The sequence below is a fragment of the Danio rerio genome, chromosome 15 (genome assembly GCF_049306965.1).
Source record: "Danio rerio strain Tuebingen ecotype United States chromosome 15, GRCz12tu, whole genome shotgun sequence".
NCBI lineage: Eukaryota > Metazoa > Chordata > Actinopteri > Cypriniformes > Danionidae > Danio > Danio rerio.
The window spans coordinates 17,670,043-17,689,800 of NC_133190.1; the positions used below are offsets into that span (position 1 = coordinate 17,670,043).

General features: G+C 33.4%; 1 protein-coding gene across 3 annotated transcripts in view; it reads left to right on the forward strand.

Annotated features, from left to right (window-relative positions):
• c2cd3 (C2 domain containing 3 centriole elongation regulator) overlaps window positions 1-19,758 on the forward strand; it is a 453,012-nt gene that overhangs the window by 377,550 nt on the left and 55,704 nt on the right. For 2 of the 3 annotated variants that reach the window (XM_073923465.1, XM_073923466.1), the window contains exon 1: window positions 17,742-17,905. The exons of the other annotated variant lie outside the window; for it this stretch is intronic. In XM_073923465.1, the coding sequence (XP_073779566.1) occupies window positions 17,854-17,905 (52 nt within the window). In that variant the 5' untranslated portion in view covers window positions 17,742-17,853. Of the gene's footprint in view, window positions 1-17,741; window positions 17,906-19,758 lie in introns of those variants that run through there. 3 annotated transcript variants of the gene reach the window in all.

Genomic DNA, 19,758 nt, shown 5'->3' on the forward strand with positions numbered 1-19,758 from the left:
ATTAAGCTGTGTCGTCAGCCAGTCGTTTCCCATCATGCTTTTGGTAACGCAGTCTTTTGAGAGCAACTGCGGCCGACTGCTCCATCCGAGGTACCCGCCTCGCGATCGCGAGAGTTTTTTGGCGCACGTCAGCGTGACATCAGAGCGAGGCGAAGGCAAGGCGGACACATTTCTAACCGGCATGCACCTTGCGATGATCACCGTTGATCGATTCTGCGCAGATTTTGGCCAAGTCAAACGAGCCTAATGTTTACATGGCGACGTCACTGCTGGGAGTCGCGTTGTCATGGTGAGTGCTGAGGAAAGCACCCCTCTGATTGGCCAAACAGGCTAGGGAATCTCCGTCAGGCGTGACGGCGAGTTGAGGACAAAAACATATTAAATATACTGAATATATTTTTTTGTACATTTTTTGGTGCTGTGTGTTATTCTGGGATGCAGTAGAATAGGCCTTTTTCACACTTCCTGGTTCCGGTAAGCGAAGCAGTGTACCACAACATCCGGTTTCAATGCGACGGAGCAAGAAAGAATGGCAGGGTCATCTCATCGTTGTGATTGCTGCGTTCCCAGCTGCTCCAACTCAAAAACGACACTCTTACTTTAATGACCACGATCTCCCGAAAGACGAAGGACAGGGAAAATCATGGATGACAATAGGCTCGTTTGACTTGGTCAAAATCTGCGCAGAATCGATCACCGGTGATCACCGCAAGATGCATGCCGGTTAGGAATGTGTCCGCCTTGCCTTCGCCTCGCTCTGATGTCACGCTGACGTGCGCCAAAAAACTATGGAAGGCCGTTGGGGCCAAAACGTCTGCAACAAACGTGTTAACGCGTAATTGCGTGTTAACACGTAATTTACGTGTTAACACGTTTTTTTTTAACTAGTCTCATTTTTAAAGTGCTATCATTTACTCATTTTTCCAATTAACCTACTTATTATAACGTATAAAGTAATTTAACTTAAATCACAATAAATGCTTTGCAGTCAATGATCTGTAGCAGATATTTAGCATTATAAAAGGCCAGACATATTCTGTAATGTTATGTTTGATGGCATAATAATGTAAAATAATAATGTTTGTTATTCAGCTGCTGTGATTTCTTTGAAATATGTGTGCAGAGAAATCAGAATGAGATTAATTTGACAAGTGTGTGCAAACACACTTTTTTCAGGAACACAAACATACAGTATATACAAATGAACACAAGAACACAGAATGACATAAGTGGATAAAGTAAATAATAAAACATTGGTTACAAAATCATATACAGTAAGGGTTGTGTATATGTATGACTAAAAACAAGTAGCAACTAATCTAATAAAAAAAGATCTATAGAGAAAGATGTGTAGAGATCTGGAGGTTGGGCAGGTGCAAAGCAATAATCCTCTCCGCTGTCCTGACAGTCCACTGCAGTCTTCTTTCTAGATGGCACTTAAGAGTTTTTTTTTTTTTGAACTTTTTATAAATTTATTGTTTGCAAAACTTTACACTATATACTTTTGGTCTCTGTACTGGAAGCTCCAAATCACCAAGACAAAACACTATTGTGTACAAACAATTGACAATAAATAATTGACAAGTTTTGATAAAACTGTAAGCTCTTTTCTGCCTGGTAAGAACAGCCCAATTTATGATATACTAAATCAAAATTATAAGACAAAAAGTCGAAATAATGATTTATTAACTCAAAATATGACTAAAATCTGTAGAAATGACATAACGACAATAGATGGCGACAAATCACCATCTAAATGTGTAACTTAATTCTCTAAAGATGATTAATCTAATCAACCTTTTTTTTCTTTTTAAAAGAGTTATTGAATCTTTAACTTAATGTCATTTTTTTCATTCATTAGCTTGTTTATGAAAACTGCATGCAAGAACTTAAACTCAAATGGTCCATGGTAATTTTGTCAAGTAACTTTGCAATGTAGTGGGTAACACATGCAGTTTAGGTCAATTCCATGTGAAGTGAATTTAAAATAATATTTCCCACATTATCTTTAACTAACCAAGGACATTTTCACAGTATTATGCCACAGTATCCAATAAAACAAAAAATATTCTGGAATCATAAGTCTTATTTCTTAAAGTTTATATAAGTGATATGGGTCGATCAATTGTTACTTATGCAAACTTCAATACTTTCTTTAAAATATTAAAGGTGCTGTAAGCAATTTTTCATCTTAACAGGCTGGCACAATTTGGCGACTCTCAAAAAAAAAAAAAAAATTGTGGTTAGGCATGCACAGAGCATCTTCTTTCTCACAATGAGTTTCTTCTATCATTCATCCAACCAAGTTCGTTCTTCCGAAGTGATCTGGGAACAAGGTCAGTGCTGCAAAGAGCTCGTAAAGCCTGCCCTGGCTCATTTAAAGTGACCAGCGCAATGAATGATAAATGTCAGTAATAATCAAAACAGTTTAAAACGGGCTTCTCTAGAAATGTAAATATTGCACATAATATGAAGATACAAGAAAGATACAAGTGTATGTTTTTGTTCCTGCCCATGAATAGATGATTTCTTTTGTTCTGTGGGAAATAAGGGTTTCTTTAATGCTCCACTGTAATTGGGTCACAAACCCCTGTCATTTGTTTGCTACATTTTTAATTTGTGATGTTAAAGATTGTCATAAGCATCTGATTTTTCCTCATTCTAATGTGCTTTCATTTTCTCCTAACTTGCTGCAGGAGTTTTAAAATCCCAACCGATAATGAAATCTGGTTACAGTGCACACAAACCTTAAACGTGCGCACACTACAAGACAAAGAAAACTGTGGCATAGCACACGACAAGATACTATTAAGATTGTGCCTGATGGAGCACATAACCTGATTGCAGAATAACTCTGCTTTTTAATGATAGGCTAGCTAACAAATATTTGACCAACTGCCAGAGCGAACAGCCTGCAGAATTAAAAAAAAAATGCTGCTTGAAAAGAGCACGTCCAAACAAATGTCTAATATTATTATAAATAACTATAATAAACACTACTACTACTACTACTACTACTACTACTACTACTACTACTATTATTATTATTACTACTATTATTATGGATCAGAGAGAAGACAAAGGCAGATTAACAGAGAATGGATATTTAATGATACTTTAAACAATTTTGAGGTTGTTCAGAAAAGAAATAACATCAATACCAACAAAAAGAAAACAAACAAACAGAACTTAACTTCGGGTTGTAACTGAAACAAGATGATGCCAGTGGAGGTAAACACCGTACAGGATTCACAGGACAAGATAACAGACAGGATAACAAACTGGTGAGCAGGCAGGCAGGCAGGCAGGCTACATTATCAGGTAAATGCTGTCACACTGTAGAGAAATGAGTCTGTGTAATAACAAATAAATCAGACCATAAATGAGTGATTGTTCCAGGCTTACAGGCTTATGTAGTGTGAGCGATGATGAGCAACAGGAGAAGGTGATTGGTGATAAGTCTGGTGATTGGGGCTGTGCAGGTGCAGTGAATGAATCTGATTGTCCAGAAGGATTCCTGACAATTATTATTATAAGCTAATATCATAATACTGGAATGTGCCATGCTTTGACTGGCTATTTATTTCAAAAGAAAAATTGTTAGTTGTTGCACTGCATAGCCTATAGTGTGGAAAAATATAATTCACAATGCAACAAAACCCTGGTCTGCAGTTACAGTACTGTCTCTCCCTGGGAATTTTATTTTCTATACTTTAATTTTCTAAACCTTACATTTTAATGTTTAAGCATTTTGTTTCATTGGCTACACATCTGGGTCATAGCAACCACACACACAGAATAAAGTGTGGCTAATAAAAAAAAAGATGGTTTAAGCATATTATAAATTAGCTTATTAATTTATTCATTTGTTAAAACCAACACAATTCCCACCAGCTTTTCTTTTTAGGCTTTCAGGATGTTGTCACAGCCATGAACAGAATAACTGGCTTTATTAATAGCCTTATTGTTATTATTTGACCAACTGCCTATAGGCACAACCTCAAAATGGTTTCTGGCAGTTATAAAAAAAACAAAAACAAATGCATGCACTCAAGGTGTGCTGCAATTGTCTTTCATATATAAAATAAAAGTTTGTATGTTAGAGGGAAACAGAATTGCGGCTCATCTCGTGTATTTACTTAATTTTATAAAAGCCAGTAAGAGATATGCAAACCGGGACATAATGACACCTATTTTAAGGTTTTGCTTATAGTGGCAGGTAATCAAATATTACCATAATAATAATAATAATAATAATTTATTATTATTATTATTATTATTAGCAGGTTGTTGTTATTCTGTTCATTGTTGTGACAAGGTCCTGTAAGCCTAAAAAGAACAGCTGGGGAGAATCATGTCACTTAACAAATAAATAAATAAATATATATAAGCTAATTTATAATAAGATTAAATGATAGTTTTTTATAAAATAGTGTAAGTATAAAAAAAATTTAGTCCCATAGCCTAAACTGAAACGAGTTGGCTATAGGCTATAAGATTTTTTTTTTCAGAGAGAGATAACTGCAGGGCCAGGGTTTTGCATTGTGAATTATATTTTTTCAATACTATAGCTAACAATTTTGCTTTTGAACTACATAGCCAGTCAAAGCACAGTATAATAAGTAAAACTGGCCACAATTTAGTTTGGATGCGATAAATTGGAAGAAAATATATACATTAAATACAAAGGCTGGTTATTTTACTGGTGATGAGGCACACTACAGTGTAACCTTATATTTTACTCATTATTTTAATTGATAATTTGTTAATTAAGACTGGGCGAGGCAGTGGGGCAGTAGGTAGTGTTGTCGCCTCACAGCAAGGTTGCTGGTTCGAACCTCAGCTCAGTTGGTGTTTCTGTGTGGAGTTTGCATGTTCTCCCTGCCTTCGCATGGGTTTCCTCCGGGTGCTCTGGTTTCCCCCACACTCCAAACACATGCGGTACAGGTGAATTGGGTAGGCTAAATTGTCCGTAGTGTATGAGTGTGTATGTGAATGTGTGTATGGATGTTTCCCAAAGATGGGTTGTGGCTGGAAGGGCATCTGCTGCATAAAAACTTGCTGGATAAGTTGGCGGTTCATTCTGCTGTGGCGACCCCGGATTAATAAAGGGACTAAGCCGACAAGAAAATGAATGAATAATTAATACTTTAATGTAAAAATGGTATTGAATCAACTTAGAAAGATTTTTTATTTACTTTAAAAAATGTCTGGTGCAAAGTTTAATAGCTGTTAGTTGTGAAAGTTATTGATGTACTCTGGCTCCTTTAAGGGAGGTGCACCGGAAAGTAGGAGAGAGGGAAAAGAAGGAAGTGGAGAAAAGTTCGGCAGATGCAATGCTGTAGTAATGCTGTTTGTGAATGTTATGTTGATGCTCCAAATTAAAGACAAAGAAATGAATTATCACCCTGGTAACCCGCGTTTAATTATGATACCCACGTTGGAGAGACTGGTTTGTAAACAGCCAGAAACATGGGTTACAACAGATTTTCAACAAAAATATTATAAGGAAACTTATTTGACAACAACAGATCCTATAAATGTTATAACAAATGCCCTTAATTACCTAGCCTAGTTGACAGCAAGCATCAAGTGTTTATTGAGATTGTGTCTGTCATCTTTCTTTATGAAGCATTAAACAGAAGGGCGTACGTTGACCAGAGTGATGTTCCGCTGACGAGGTGCATTTTTTTAGCCTGTAACCTACCCTATAGATTTTTTTTTTTTTGCACATAATGTTCTTAAAATTTCATTAAAATGTATATTTATAGTTTTTATATAAAATATAAATATATAAAAGGCCTGGATAAATTATGTATTTTATAAAAGGTTTGTTTATGGACTATGCGCGTCTTGCTGGCGCATCTGTGACCATGACAGAACGTGTTTGTTTGAGATGATCAAGACCCACGGTATCCAGAGTAAACCACCAAATGAAAAAGAAGAATAAGAACCACATCCATCAGGAGGAACTGTGGATGCCAGAGGAATCTGTCTGAAATAGATGTCTTTTTAGTGAACAAGCATGAATAACATGCAGGTTTTAGAGTATGTGGAATTCCCAGCTTCAACTTACATGTTTTTCATGTTTGTTAACCATTTATTAATATGATTTACCATTAACAAAGCATTTGTTAGTGTAATTATAAACCTTATTATAGTCTGAACTCCAGCATTATAATGTAATATTGGTTCATTAATGGTTCTTGTAAGCACTAATTTTAATTTAACTAACGTATTAATTAACACTGTAACAGACGTAAATAAGCGTTATCTTACATTTCTTTATGCTGAAGGATCACTTTATTTCTATTGTTTATGGGGGACTTTTATTTTGACAAGAAATCGTTTTTTCAGAGCTAAAAAGTTATGATGAGAGAACAGTATGGATAGCGGACATTTCATGACGGTTTAACAGAGCTCGTATTAAAAAGGACGGTTTGTAAGTTTATTTCTCGCTGCCAAATATGTTGAGCTTCTTTAAAGGAAGTGGAGCAGATGACGTAGGCTCAACGTAGCCATTGTGTAACGAAACGATTGAGCGCATCACCACATTAATATTCACGAGAAGGATTACAAGCTGCTACGACAGACACAATCATCGTGACACCACAGCTACGTTTTACTTGAATTATTCATGATGCAGTGACCGAAGCACTACGCTGAGCTTACAGTGACCTTACCTCATCATCCAAGATCATGACGAGAGAGTAACGAACGCGGAAGTGCGTTAAGAAATACAAACCGAAAGCAGCAAAATACAAAGCAACAGAGTTTTGCTGCTGTTTAATGTCGTTCATCATGGGTAACACTTTACAATAACAGCATGAATAATGATGTATTAATATGTAAACTAAACATTACTTTATTATTAACTAATGATGAGTTAATGCATGCCAATCATGAATTAACTTTAATTACAGCATGAGTCACGAGTTCATGTGTGAATAACGGCTACCTTAATTGTTAGTACATGTTTATGCCTAACGTTAATTTAACCATCATGAACTCATGCTATCTTAATGTATAATTATATTGTGACTTTACTTGGAGGGTCACATCATCATTAATCCATTCTTAACTACTCATGAACTCCTTATGCACGTCCATCTAGTATGTTACACTGAATAACAATAGAAAAGTGTTCTGGCAGCATCAACATGAACAGGAATTCATGAGTAGTTAAGGATGAGTTAACAGTAATGTGCCCCTCCAAGTCATGATATAATTATACATTAACAACTTATGAGTTCACGTTAATTACTTCTAGCTTAAACTTAAATGTGAATTAATACATTAATTAACAGCATGTACTAACAAGTAATTAAGGTAGCTGTTATTCACACATGAACTCATGTGACTCATGTTGTAGTTTACGTTAGTTCATGATTACGGCATGCATTAGCTTATCATAAAATCATTCATTCGTTTTCTATTCGGCTAACTCCCTTTATTAATCTATGTTTGCCACAGTAAAATGAACCGCCAACTTATCTAGCATATGTTCTATGCAGCAGATGCCCTTCCAGCTGCAATCCATCTCTGGGAAACATCCATTCACACTCATTGACACTCATACACTACGAACAATTTAGCCTAATTTAACTGTATCGCATGTGTTTGGACTGTGGGGGAAACCGGAGCACCCGGAGGAAACCCAAGCGAACCCAGGGAGAACATGCACACAGAACTCCACACAGAAATACCAACTGACCCAGCCGAGGCTCAAACCAGCGACCTTCTTGCTGTGATTCAACAGCACTACTGTGCCACCACGTCGCCATCATGAATTATGAATTTATAATAAACTAATGTTTAGTTTGCATATTAATACATCATTATTAAAGTACTGTTATTGTAAAGTATTACCAAATCAATTATATAATATAAAACAGTATATAATTACAAATAAATATCATATAAATAAATTTATAAATATATCATTTAATTTTATATATATATATATATATATATATATATATATATATATATATATTCATTTTCAGATAATGATAACTCTTATAAAGACATATTTCTTTAATTCTTTTTTATTTTTTTAATTATGCAGTGTCACATTTAGTTGGATCTTATATGAAAGCAATTGGCATGACTAGAACGCTATTAAAAGGATTTTCACTCCAGTGTGGTGATACATTAAAGTATTTAGAGGCCTAAAATCACCAATAATACACATGGCCACATCTTATAGTACACATATATCACACAGAATAATGGAAATATAAATACTTTGTGCATGATGTATTCAAATAACTGTAAATATGATTTGCTATCAAGCCATATAAAATGTGATAAAATGTGAATATCTGCAAAGTATATGAAATACAAGTTCATATTTAAATTATATATATATATATATATATATATATATATATATATATATATATATATATATATATATATATATATATATATATATGTTATTTTTTTAAATTTTGAAAAATTGGGCAACACGGTGGCGCAGTGGGTAGTACTGTCGCCTCACAGCAGGAAGATTACTGGTTTGAACCTCGGCTGGGTCAGTTGGTGTTTCTGTGTGAAGTTTGCATGCTTTATGAAAATGGTTTTATATTTTGTATCAAAATACTTTAGTGTCTTGTATTTTTTATTTTTTAAATACTGTAAAATACTTTGAAAGTCTACATAATGACATAAAATGCAGCCTCTGATTGATGTTTTCTCAGTTGTTTGCCCAGACTTGAGATCAGAACAGAAAATGTATTAAGAAGGTCATCAATGCTTGAAGTATTGATGGAAATTATGCTCATATAAAGAAAATAACAGACAAATGACAGGGGTATATTTGAGAGCAAGGCAACAATCATTGAAAATGGTATACTGCACAATACCATGAAAAAATATAATGGAAAAAAAAACACCTAAAGACGGAGTACTGGAGTTCACCAAGGGGGTAAACGAAGACTTTAAGTTAAAGAAGAACTGAAAAAATCTTCAGAAAATGAGTAAACTGCACAAATGGATGGATTGCTGATGTAGATGCCAAGACAATAAGACACACCACATAAAAATACGTCCTACAGTGGTGACACCTATACTTCATTGGTTCTTTCAAATGTCAGAATTTTGATCTGCAGGTGCACTTATATAGTTAATGAAGAGGAAAGATGTCAGTCTAAAGATAGCAAAGTGGCACAATACAGTATATGAGACACATATTTAATAATACTCCAGCCTATACAGACTGGTCAAAAACTCTAGACTCCAGACTTCGCAAAAACAGATAAGTCCATTTTTACAGATGTCATGTTTTTACAGATGTCATGTTTTATGTTTTGCATTTGTTACCGCTAAAACACAATTTTATGTGTAGGCCCTGCATATTGTGTTGTGCTCCACCCTGCTTTTCCACCCTGGTCTCTCACCAGCTCTCAGGTTAATTAGCTCCCAGCTGCTAATCATTATGAATCTGCCTGAATCAGAGTGTTTTGGCTTTAAATACAGCCCTCTGAAGCTAGAGAGCTGAGGAACACTTCTCCCCAGCTTGGAATAGGAATAGGAATAGGAATAGGAATAGGAATAGGAATAGGAATAGGAATAGGAATAGGAATAGGAACAGGAACAGGAACAGGAACAGTAGCAGTAAATTAATTAATTTTATATTTCTTATAATTTTATTGTTCACTTGTGGTTGTGATATTGGTCACTAGTGTTTTTGTAGTTGGATCAAGCCTTAAAGCCAAATAACCTTTATTGTACCATTATTGCGTTTTCATTGCTATATAGTATTTTGTGTACTTTGAGATTTAAGTTCTAATTCCATATTATTTTACAAATATATTGTGTATATATATTTTTACAAATTCTTTGTTACACCTTTTAAACAAAACTAGACTTAAAGTAAACAATTTTAATAACCTCTTTATATAACACCCTTTTAAAATATAAGACTGTTAAGAGATTATGTAAATCTTACTGGCCACTCAATGGATGAAAACACAATGATGAGATCTAGTCTAACTCATTATCTGCAATACATGTTTTTTTCTTTTTTAAAGAGATCATTTTCAAGACAGGACTTTCTGTATGTATTTTGTACAATTTTTTTTTTTAATGAAAGAGAAACACGAGTTTATAAATGCCTCATGTAGAGGTAAATGCGTTGACCGGTAAGCTGATTTAAACTTGCTCAAGCCCTGTTGCTGTCAAACATTGTTTACTTAATGTAGTCAGTGTAACGGTGAACGGTGACCAAACATGCCTATTTCGTGACGAAATTTCCTGCTCGCTTGTAAAAGTATTATGTGTATTTTAAAATAAAAGATATATAGAACTTTACTTTGATACATTTGTGGCTGCTGTATTTTGTAGTTTATATTGATACATGTAAAATTGATGGATTTGGGATTTTATTTTAAAATGTGGTTCAGTGTATTTTTGCCCATTCCTGCTCCCTGTGTTGGCTTGTGTTTCCTCTGGGTGCTCTGGTTTCCCCCACAAGTTCAAAGGTAAAGGTTTGTGTGTGTGTGTGTGTTTGTGTGTGTGTGTGTGTGTGTGTGTGTCCATTATAATCACAAATATGTACATGAATGTTCAATTATGTAAAACATTTTAACTATATCAGGTTTTATTATACAAAATATTTAGAGAATTGTTACACATTTAGATGTTTAGAGAATCATTATTTTGACTTTATCTTGTACTTTTGATTTAGTAAATCATAGTTTTGGCTTTTTTTTTTTTTTACCTCAATCGTTTACACAAAGGAGTGTTTTGTCTTGGTGATTGGAGCTTCCAGTACAGAGACAAAAATATCTAGTGCAAAGTTCTGCAAACAAATATATATTACATGCATAAATATATATTATAAAGAAAACAGGATTGCTATAAAATGTTAGTCATACAATATGTAAATTATTTGCAGACATAAACCTCAGCAAGATAGGTTACTCTGCATTTAATAATTTGTGCTTAGTAATTTATGACATGTTGTATACAGTAGAGTATGAGAATGAGAATGTAGAATCTGCAGCCATTTCCTCTGACAAAAATTCAATTACTGTCTGGTTTGGATCGGCCACCAAATCAGACATAAGACTGCAGCGGACTGTCAGCACAGAGGATTATTTCTGTGCACCTGCCTGACCTTTCTACACATCTTTATCTCTATAGATCTTCATTATTAGATCAGTTGCTGCCTGTTTTTATAGTCATAAATATACACAACCCTTACTGTTTATGATTTTGTTACCAAAATGTTGTATTTACTTTATCCACTTATGTCATTCTGTTTTCTTGTGTTGATTTGTATTTATGTATCTGTACTCCTGAGAAGAAAAAAAACATTTCTTGTGTGTTTGCACACCCTTGTCAAATAAATCTCATTCTGATTTCTCTGGACTCATTTTTCAAAGTAATCTCAGCAGCTAAATAACAAACATTATTATTATTATACATTATTATACCATCAAACATAACATTACAGAAGATGTCTGGCCTTTCATAATACAATACATGACATTATACATTTTTTAAAAAGCAGTTTGGAGAATGAATAAATGATAGCACTTTAAAAAATGAGACTAGTTAAAAAAAAACGTGTTAACACGTAAATTGCGTGTTAACACGTAAATGACGTGTTAACACGTACCAACGTGTTAACGCGTAAATTACGTGTTAACGCGTAAATTACGTGTTAACACGCAATTACGCGTTAACACGTTTGTTGCAGACGTTTTGGCCCCAACGGCCTTCCATAAAAAACTCTCGCGATCGCGAGGCGGGTACCTCGGATAGAGCAGTCGGCCGCAGTTGCTCTCAAAAGACTGCGTTACCAAAAGCATGATGGGAAACGACTGGCTGACGACACAGCTTAATGCTGATTGGATGAGACTGACACATTACACTTTATTATCTTGTTTTACTAAGGTTTATACCTGGATTTGTTGAATACCTTTTTTTTGTATTTTCGTTGATAATTAAAAAAAAGTCATAAAGAGTGTTACATATGGTTATTTATTTAGATTTACACGCAAACAAAAACAAAACACATCTTTGTAAAACATAACGTGACCCGTGTAATATAACTAAATGTTATTAATAAATCATTAGGATGTGTGTGTGCTGTATTTTATTTCTCTCTCAGTTTTAAGTCCTGTTTGTTGTCATTTTCACTTTTTGTATGTTTGTGTGAATTTTGTATTGTAATTTTTATGCAGCGTTATTCAATGAAAGTCAATCTAATATATACATATATTCAGACATACAAAGGTAATCATACTGTTTTGTCATTATGCCTCATCTTTGTGTGGTTTCATATGAGAAGTGAAAAGGGTGTAGTAAACAAGACACACACACATATGTATATGTATATGTATGTGAAGTCAAAAGTAATGTTTAATAGACCAAGAATATTTTCACAGTTTTTCCTACAGTCTAATAGTTTTTATTCTGGAGAAAGTCTTGGGCTGTTTATTTTAGTCTGACTGGAGTAAAAGCAGTTTATATAGACCTAATAAGCTTGTCAATATAATTAACCCCTTAAGAATTTCTTTGTCAAACAAACATTTGTCATGACCCGTCACTCAAAAGCATCTTGCTATGGCTACTTCATTTATAATGTAGCCAAAATAGGTTTCTTGAAAGTTTTCTTGCTGTATAAGCTGTTTATTTTGTTATTCTTTTAACGTTTGTTGAATATACAGAATTATATTTTTAATACACCCTTTTAGTTAATGTTGTTCATCTTCTGTAATTCTGAACCATTTTTTTTTTTGTAAAAACTGATATTTCTATTGCATCCACTCCCATATTAAAAAATACTATAGTAATGTATACTGTAGTGCTTTTGAACCATGTTATAAAATAGCCTATTTAAATTTTATAGTTGCTCTAGTATCACAACAACTATAAACACAACCCAATACTGAAAAAACATGTTCAAAATGCAATAATATTTACTATAAATCACCATAGTATTTTTTCATGAGGTCATTCGTCTGCGATAAAAAACGCGAACGAGATCTCCGCCACTGGTGACGTTTCCAGGTGGCTAAACACCGAGATTCTGCAGGTGTCCGACTTCTGATGTAATTTTTGAGCCCTCCTCTTACTGCGCACGCCTGCTCTCGTTTACAATGCAGTCAAGGCGAGGCGCACCTCAAACGAGCCTAATATTAAAGGGGGTTGAATGCCGTTTCAAGTTATATGGGGGAGTACGCTCGTATGCTGTATGCACTTCAAAGCGGAGATTATCATGTTTCATTAAAGACTGGTGGTCTATGGTTTATTTTGATGAGTAATTATAATATAGACAAAACTCCAGTTAAACTATCTGCCTTCCACAAACAAGTGCTCATCATGGTCATTAATCTATAAGCATGATTTATCCCTACATTGTTGTTATTTTGGAATAATAGACAGTTCATACAAATGCAAATCTCTTTTTTTTTTAATTGGTTTGACAGTAAAATTATTTGTTTAGTCAGTTATATAATAAAGATGGTAAACTTTTCTTACAATGAAGTCCTTTATTACAAAATCAAAATATTACAAAACCCAGCAAGTTTTCAACTGTTATTGGTTCAATTCCTGCAGAGACATGTTATTCATTTATGTTATTTAGAGGTATTAATAAGACCATCCTTCTGATGCATCATCTTTTGATATTACTAAATCTTATGTCGGCAAATTTTGTTTTACTAAATACCAAGAGTAATGATAGAGCTATTCATACTCTTTTCCAAAAAGAAATCATTACTGTACCTTATATTCAATTTTATTATATGTCTTTATTAAAGGGTGAATTGAAGAAAAGTGTGGCTGTTACCACAGAAATATCATGTTAGAAATAGAATTAAAGAAATATCCTATAAACTCATCCACAGGTTTTATCCAGCAAAACATTGTTTGCAAAAATTTAAAAGTGGGATTGATGTAAATTGTATTTTTGTAACGAATATGAGGAGACAGTTTTACACTTATTTTGGCATTGTACATAGTCAGCTTATGGGGTGAGTTGCAAAATGTATTAATAATGATTCTTTTGTGTTCAAAACCTCTTTCATTATGGATAAATGTACATTTGGGCTTTACTTGATTATCCTAATCTAGAGGGAAAATAGTTTTATTTATTTAATTTGCTTATGTTGTTAACAAAATTGTACATTCATAAATATAAATTTACTAATATGAAACCAGATTTTAAGGTATTGATGACTGAAATATGCTTGTACAATACCAGTATCAACTCTCTAAACAAGAAACTCGACCCACTTTAAAATGTGTGAACTCTACAATGTATTTCATTATTACATATGTTATATTACATTTTGATTATTTGTATTTTATTTATAATTACCCCCTGGTATGTACATTTTTGTATTGTAAAATGTTATTTGCTGTTCTTTAAATAAATAATAAAAATGAATATTATCCACGAGTAGGAGCTAATGTGTTTCCAGACTTGAGAAAACCTCACGAGCATTAAACAACCTGTAATGTATTAACCGATAGCAACTCGCCTGTATAGCTAACTTACCTCGCCATTCACTATATCTGACTCTGAATAAAAAGGAAGGAGGGGGTTAGCACAGTTTACAGACGGGACTACTGACATTAAACTCATCCTGCCGGATGTTAAATAGCCAGGTTAATCTAGCTTACGAATGGCTTGAATGAGCAGATTTAATGCTGTTGGCTGTGCACCTTACTGGAACCTGATGTTGCAAACGGTAAGACACGTTTTCTGCACAAACTCTGCAAATCGGTATCATCTTTTAAAAGCTGTTTTATTAAGGCAGTTTTACACATTCACCGAACAACATCTTCTTGTCCAAATTATGGCAAAGTTGACCGTGAGAAAGTCATCCGCTGTCCCGAGGCTGTCATGTCTCTGCGACTCCTAGCGAACCCGGAAATATCGATACACTGCTTCGAAGGGCGCTTCCGGTGTTCAATTCCGCTGTGAAAAAGGTCTATAGGGAGACAGATGAATATAATTAAAGACCAATGACTCTGACTAGTGGTGGTAAGCTTCTTATTATCCAAGATCGCCATCTAGCGGCCACATAACCTAATAGCATGTTACTTGCTACTCCACTACATCATGCCCGTAGACGGGGTGGGGGCATGCCTAACCCTAACCTAAACATAAACCCAATTTGTACCTTACTCATTATTAACAAGCAGCTAGTTAGTTTGTGAAGCTAGTAGTGTTAGTTTAATTGTTTGTTAATACTGTGAATTGTGACCTAAACTGAAAAAGTGTTGCCAAAAGGTCCAGCATTTGTCCTTTTAATCATTTTAATCATTTTATGTAATTGAATATTATATATTTATCAAATAATTAATATAATATATTTATATTCAATATATATTCCTGTCACGTCTGTGTTTTTTAGGCTGTTTGCTCACTTCATTCGTTTTTTTGTTCTGATGCAACCCAGTCTCACGGCAGTTCTTAAAATAGTCACGAAATTTAATCTATTGATTCGTGTTCATGGGCACGAATTTCCCTCTTTTTTCGTGTCACCCTGCACTAATTTCCATCCAATGTATTTCAATAGGAAATCATTTTCGTGTCTCTAGCACGATTTATTTTGCCATAGTGTACCCGATGCTACGCTTTAAAAAAAAAAAAAATTATTATAGACACAGGGTATCAGACGCAGTATTTTGATATTATTAATGACACATCAGACGCAGTATTTTGAATATAATTATTATAGACACAGGGTATCAGACGCAGTATTTTGATATTATTAATGACACATCAGACGCAGTATTTTGAATATAATTATTATAGACACAGGGTAGCCTACTAGACGCAGTATTTTGATTAATATTATTAATGACACAGGGTACCAGACGTAGTATTTTGATTATTATTATTATTATTGTTGTTATATAATAATATTTAATAAAAATATTTTTTTAATAAATCGTGCCGTGAGACTGATCTTGGAACATTCCATAGGGCATATTTTCAACAGGAAATATATTGCATCATTCAGATCTTCATTGCAAAAACCAAAGGAAAGTCTTCTCATTTTATTTTCAATATATTTGATGATATCTTAACTGTGTGAGAGATGTTTAATCTCGATATACTCTCCTGTTACTTAAGTTATTTTTAAATGTTATTAATTCATTTTAAAAATGCATATGTTTGATAATTCACCAAAACTTGCTCCATATCCTCATGCTATTAGCATGTGTGCCATGTGGCTATTTAGCATGAATTTGATAATTATATGCTAAAAACTCAGTCCTGTACCCTCAGTCCTGTTATTTATATAAGCCATAGCAAGACTGAGTAATAGTGGCAGGAGTGAGTTGCATTATTTGCTGCATATATAATAATGCAAAAACATTGTTAATGTAAGATGATTTACTTGAATCTTTAAGGTTTTAGTTACCATTACCTATATTGTAAATATACACTCACTGGCCACTTTATTAGGTACACTTGTCCAACTGCTTGTTAATGCAAATTTCTAATCAGCCAATCACATGGCAGCAACTCAGTGCATTTAGGCATATATACATGATCAAGACGATCTGTTGTCACCAGAGCAAGCTGAACACACAGAGTGTGTGGTTATTCATTCCTGTTACTGGGTGTTTATTTCTGTTATTGAATTTATTATTATTATTTTTAATTAGGTTAAATGACTTTTTGTAGTCTGTGTTAAGTTCATCATTTATACAATAGTTGACTTAATTACATGATTAAAACATTTTACTCTTGCACTTTGGGTCAACCTGTATAATTAAAAAAATGGCTTTGCATTTTTTTAGATACACATTGTGGACATATTAAGTATTTTTTAATAACAAATATAAATTATTTAAACATTTTACCAACTATTTCTTAAAGGTAAACACATTTGTGAGTGGAAGACAAAATAATTTCAAAATAATCATCTAACTTGATTTTTGGTAACAGGACTAGGAAAAAATAGATTCTTCCTCAACTTTATTTATTTATTTATTTATTTATTTATTTATTTATTTTATTGCATTATAACACAATTACAATAAGGCAAAATTTGAATGACAACTATCAGAAAGAAAGAACACCTATTCTATTAATTAAAGTTTTTTCAATAAACTAAACAGTCTTCTTCCAAATTTTGATTGTATCAACTTTAAAGATTTAGAGTATAGCCAAAATTATTTTTGGAAAACTAAAAATAGTGGTTTTGTTTTAAGCCACTTGCATTTATGAATATAAAATTTCCCCAAAATTAGAATATTATTTAATACAAATTGAATATTAACATCTTTCCCTAATAAACCAAAGAAAATATTGTTAAAATTGGGAGGACAACTTGTGAGAAATCTTTAACCACTCGAATGAATCAGGCCTAAAGGTTCTGCTATATAAACATAAAAAAGTGCAGTCATTTTAATGTGATCCTCACAGAATATACACTTGTTATGATCAAAATTAAATCTATGTCTAAGAAACTATGAAGATGGGTAAATATCATTAAACCTTCCCCAACTTTGAAACCTTAAAAAAACAAAAGTGCCTGAGATTGTCCATTATTTATTTCATACAGTTGAATATGTGTGTAGCTGGATACAGTGTTGAAAAAAAGATGACAAAAATAAATAAAATTTTAAGAAACTACAAAAGCAAATGTTACCTATTCGGTGGATATTAAGTTAACCTAAACCCAGGTAGTTCCTCATCCTTCATTTAGAGGCGCTAGAATATCCTTTGACTGACTGTTACAAAACAAAGCGAAGAAGTCGTTCTGTTCTCTGATTGGTCGTTGCGTTGCTCAGCGGTATTATGTTTGTTAACGTAACTGTCAACAAAGCTTTGATTAACTAATAATATGATTTAGTACACTTTAAATGTGAGGAATGAAGAATAAAAAAGTGAAACCCTCCAAATGTGTAAGCAACAGGAAAAGAGGTGAGTTGCACTGACTTCTGTGGTTCGTGTAATTGTCGCTAACGTTAATCCACCAGTCTTTTAAAGAGATTTAAAACTTAACCAGGACAAAACATGCGTCTCTAAACGCGTCTGCTTAACTAGACAGCATCTTAGGGTACATTTGAGGCAGCCCAAGTGAAGAATTGGCTAATGGTTATTGTTGTTTGATGTTACGAAAATCAGCCATGGATTTACTAGAAAACAAAACAAAAAAACAACAACATGGTTATTATAACTCGACTATGGTAAACATTCATTACCCATGGTTTTGCTACTCAAACCATAGTTTAAACATAGTGTTTGGAGTGTAATAGGTTTGTAAAAGTGCTAATCACTCTGCTAAAGGCATGGTTTCTGGACTTTTACCATAATGAACCAATGGTTAAGTTTTATAACCAGGATCTACAATAACATTTATAGTAATACATAAAACAAACAAACAAACATACACGGTTATTTTTAGACTATGGTAATTAATAACGTTCTTGTTACACTAAGGATAGTTTAACTATGGTAACGTACTAACTGTTTGTACAGATGATAATTAATCTGCTAAAAACATGCTTGCTGCACTTCGCCATGATGAAACAATGTTTAAGTTTTATAACCATGGTTTAACAATAGCATTTATTGTAAAACTGTGGTTATACAAATAATAATCTGCTAAAATACCATGGTTACTATCATAGCAAAGCCATGATTAATTTCCCTAGCCATAGTCATAGCTTTCATAGTAAAAAACGTGATTCTACAATTGTAATCAATCTGCTAGAATACTCTCTGGTTACTACATGTTTACCAAAATAAAACAATAGTTAAGTTTTATAGCCATGGTTAAATAACAACATCTATAGTAAAACTGTTGTTATACAAATGATATTTTGTAATATACATGACAAAATAACATGGTGACTACCATAGTAAAACTCTGGTTAATTTTCATATATTAACTATAGCTTTAACCATAGTTTTTGTAACAAAACTGTGATTCTACACTTGTAAACATTTTGCCAGAATACTATGGTATGTACACATTTACCATATTAAAACCATGATTCATTTTCACAGCTATAGTTTAACCATAGCTTTTTTAGCAAAACTGTGATTCTCTATTTGTAATCGATCTGCCAGAATTCTTTTGTGTCTTCACATTTACCATAATAAAACTATGGTTCATTTCATGCTTTTGTAGCAAAACTGTGATTCTACATTTGTAGTCAATTTGCCAGAATACTCTGGCTAATAGCTTTTGACATAACAAAACCATGGTCAGTTTCCCTAAACAGATATAAAAGCCATAATTTGATTAAATATAATTTATTAATAGTGCTCAAATACATATCCGGTTTTTAAGTGATGACATGTTTGTGACGTATGTAATACTGTTTCTGGGTCCAAGCCACCATTCATTTGAGTGGAGAAATCCTTCGTTTATGGTCACTTTTTATTCCTATCACACATTAAAGTTAATTCTACATAAAATCATAGTGTACACAACAATCTCTGGGCTTGCTGCATAACAAATACTAAAATTTTAACAATTTATAAAACAATGAATCACATTCTGGCCATCAGATATTAGGCATGGACATATATATTGCGATCGTGACTTTCGAAAGTATTAAATCGCTTTGTAAACGTTTATTATTACCAATTCATGAATCTCCCCATTCAGTTGAATAGAGCGCTTAGACCCGGAAGCCGCTCCGCGTGACGTCACACTTAACAAGCGCATATAATTTACATATTTTGAAATGTTCAGTTGTGTACATTTGCTGATTTTAGCCCTACTCCTTTGTTTGTGATGTTTTGCTCCACCTCTATTGGACTGT